The sequence below is a fragment of the Triticum dicoccoides genome, chromosome 7A (assembly GCF_002162155.2).
Source record: "Triticum dicoccoides isolate Atlit2015 ecotype Zavitan chromosome 7A, WEW_v2.0, whole genome shotgun sequence".
Lineage (NCBI taxonomy): Eukaryota > Viridiplantae > Streptophyta > Magnoliopsida > Poales > Poaceae > Triticum > Triticum dicoccoides.
The window spans coordinates 2,298,260-2,300,512 of NC_041392.1; the positions used below are offsets into that span (position 1 = coordinate 2,298,260).

At 45.4% G+C, this 2,253-nt stretch overlaps 1 protein-coding gene across 1 annotated transcript in view; it reads right to left on the bottom strand.

The window, feature by feature from the left end:
* Positions 1-827, bottom strand: part of LOC119329301 (signal peptide peptidase-like 2) — a 9,754-nt gene extending 8,927 nt beyond the window's left edge. The window contains exon 1 of the mRNA XM_037602317.1: positions 639-827. Within this exon, the coding sequence (XP_037458214.1) occupies positions 639-767 (129 nt within the window). The 5' untranslated portion in view covers positions 768-827. The remainder of the gene's footprint in view (positions 1-638) is intronic.
* Between the last annotated feature and the right edge of the window lie 1,426 nt (positions 828-2,253).

The window sequence follows — 2,253 nt, forward strand, 5'->3', positions numbered from 1 at the left end:
TGTTGCTTCCATTTAAGATTTGGACCAGACAATGTGCATACACACACACACTCTGAAGTGTGACAATCTTTTAGGATGCTCCTGATCAGAGCAGAGCAGAGCTGGTTAATTTGCTTGCTGCTTAAGTGGGGTGGAGTGCAACAACTAGTATTATTGTTCAAGTAGCTCCAGATGAGATTGGTTGCAGGCATATATAGCAGAGTAGAGTAGAATGGGGATAACTGTCTGGCTGCCAAATTTAAGTTGTTTTGTGCTGCTGCCAACCATCCTGATAATTCATTTCGTGTTGTTGTGAAGTGAAAAAGGGAGGGGATACCTAGCGTGAAAGGCAGGTTGGGCATGAGTGAAGCGAAGTTTTATGCTATCTGCTCCCACCGCTTCTAAATATAAGTCTTTTTTTAGAGATTCCACTATAAAGACTACATTCGGATTTAAGTATATGTTCACTCATTTTGCTCCGTATGTAATCTAATCTATAGTGGAATCTCTAGAAAGACTGGATTATATCTAGGAATTGGCAGGGACGGGTTGCATCTACACTTGTATGCTGAAAACCCCCACATTTTGCATCCGGGAGCAGAGCAGAGCGGGAGATCTGACAGCAGGAGGAGAGGATAGAGTGGATGGGGATTGGTTACCGGCTGGAGCTTGTTGGAGCAGCCGGGGGAGGCGGCGCCGTCGGCCGCCGCGCGTCCGGCGAGGAGCAGAAGCAGCAGGGCGGCGACCTCCGACAGGAGGAGCTCACGACGGCGGAGGGCCGCCGCCATGGACCTTCCCGGCGCAGCGGCTGAGTGATTCGGACGGAGGGAAGAAAGGAATAATCTTTTCGGGGTTGGATTTGAGAGGTGGTGGAGTCACTGTAGTGGGTTTATATTCTGGTGGCGTCTTCCACCGGTTACGCTTTCTTGGCCTGAAAACATGCTCCCGTTCCCTTGTGTTTTTTCTCTCCATCACATTAGTACTCTCTTTGTGTCTCATTGGAGGTCCTGTGTATAAAATGGGAGGAGTCAGATGTAAATTCAAATTTTCATTAGGTCCTTCTTCTTCTTCTTTCCAAAGGAGAAGAGAAGAAAAGAATCAAAGCATGCAAGGGCTGAAGGGCATCATGCAAGCCCTTCAACCCTTGCATGCTTTGAAAGGCATCAAGGGATGAAGGGCATCAAGCAAGCAAAAACCGCATAGCAAACTCAAGGGCTGAAGGGTTGCCAAACTCTCGTACAGTACGGTGTCCTTCTTCTTCTTTCTTTCCAAAGGAAAAGAAAAGAATCAAAGCGTGCTTAAAATTGATGAAAAGCCGCATAGCAAAAAATGAAAACTACGGCATCCTCCATTATGTGTTCATTTCTTCCAAGTATCGATCATCCTATCCCATACACAACACAACCAAAAGGATGTTACAAGTTTTCTATATATCCATGTGCCGGCATCAACACATTTTTTTCTAATTAACATGGGCATGTGAGAATGTTGCGCTGTTATCGGTCCTGGCACATTTATTGGATTGCCACGTGCTCATGTGCAATTCCTTGCCAAGTGCTCCCATCTCCTATGGAGTAGTACAATATCAAGTACTCACAGCTCTAGCGAACATGAATTGTGTATACCTGTTTATATGTCGATAATGTATATGCACTTGTACTAATTCACCAAGAATTGTACAAATCTGTAACGATTATAACTTGTTGTTGTGTTACTGGCAGGGGAGGCATGTGAGATCCCGAGGTGAAGGGATACCATCGGCGATAGGATCAGTAAGGCATGGGCGGTGTCCATTGGGTTAACAAAAGCATGGGCTACATCGGCCGAAGTGACGGATTGATTGATTTGGGTAAATTAGAAATGTTAGATCCATGATCTTTTGCACATTAGTAAAGTGTCGGTTTATAAGGAAAGGGTGGAGGCAAAAATAAACCAGTGAGATGTTAAGACCACAAACTAGAGGGGTTAAGACCACAAACTCTTATGCACTATTTGTTACAGGGTTAAGCCATAGGTTAGGGACTTAACCCACCAAACAACGCTTGGTTAGCTGGGAATAAATCAATATGGTCAACACTATTTAATCGTGCTATCTATTAAGTTAACCCACCAAAACAACGGAATAACTCGGGGCATCTCCAAGGTGGACCCGTAAACCTCCCACAACCATCCGGGCCACGTTGTTTGAACCGTCGAAGCCATCCAACGCAGTCCTGTATCGTTCCGTGGGGCGGTTCGGACGCGATTTCTCTCACAAAACGGAGAAAAAAATGT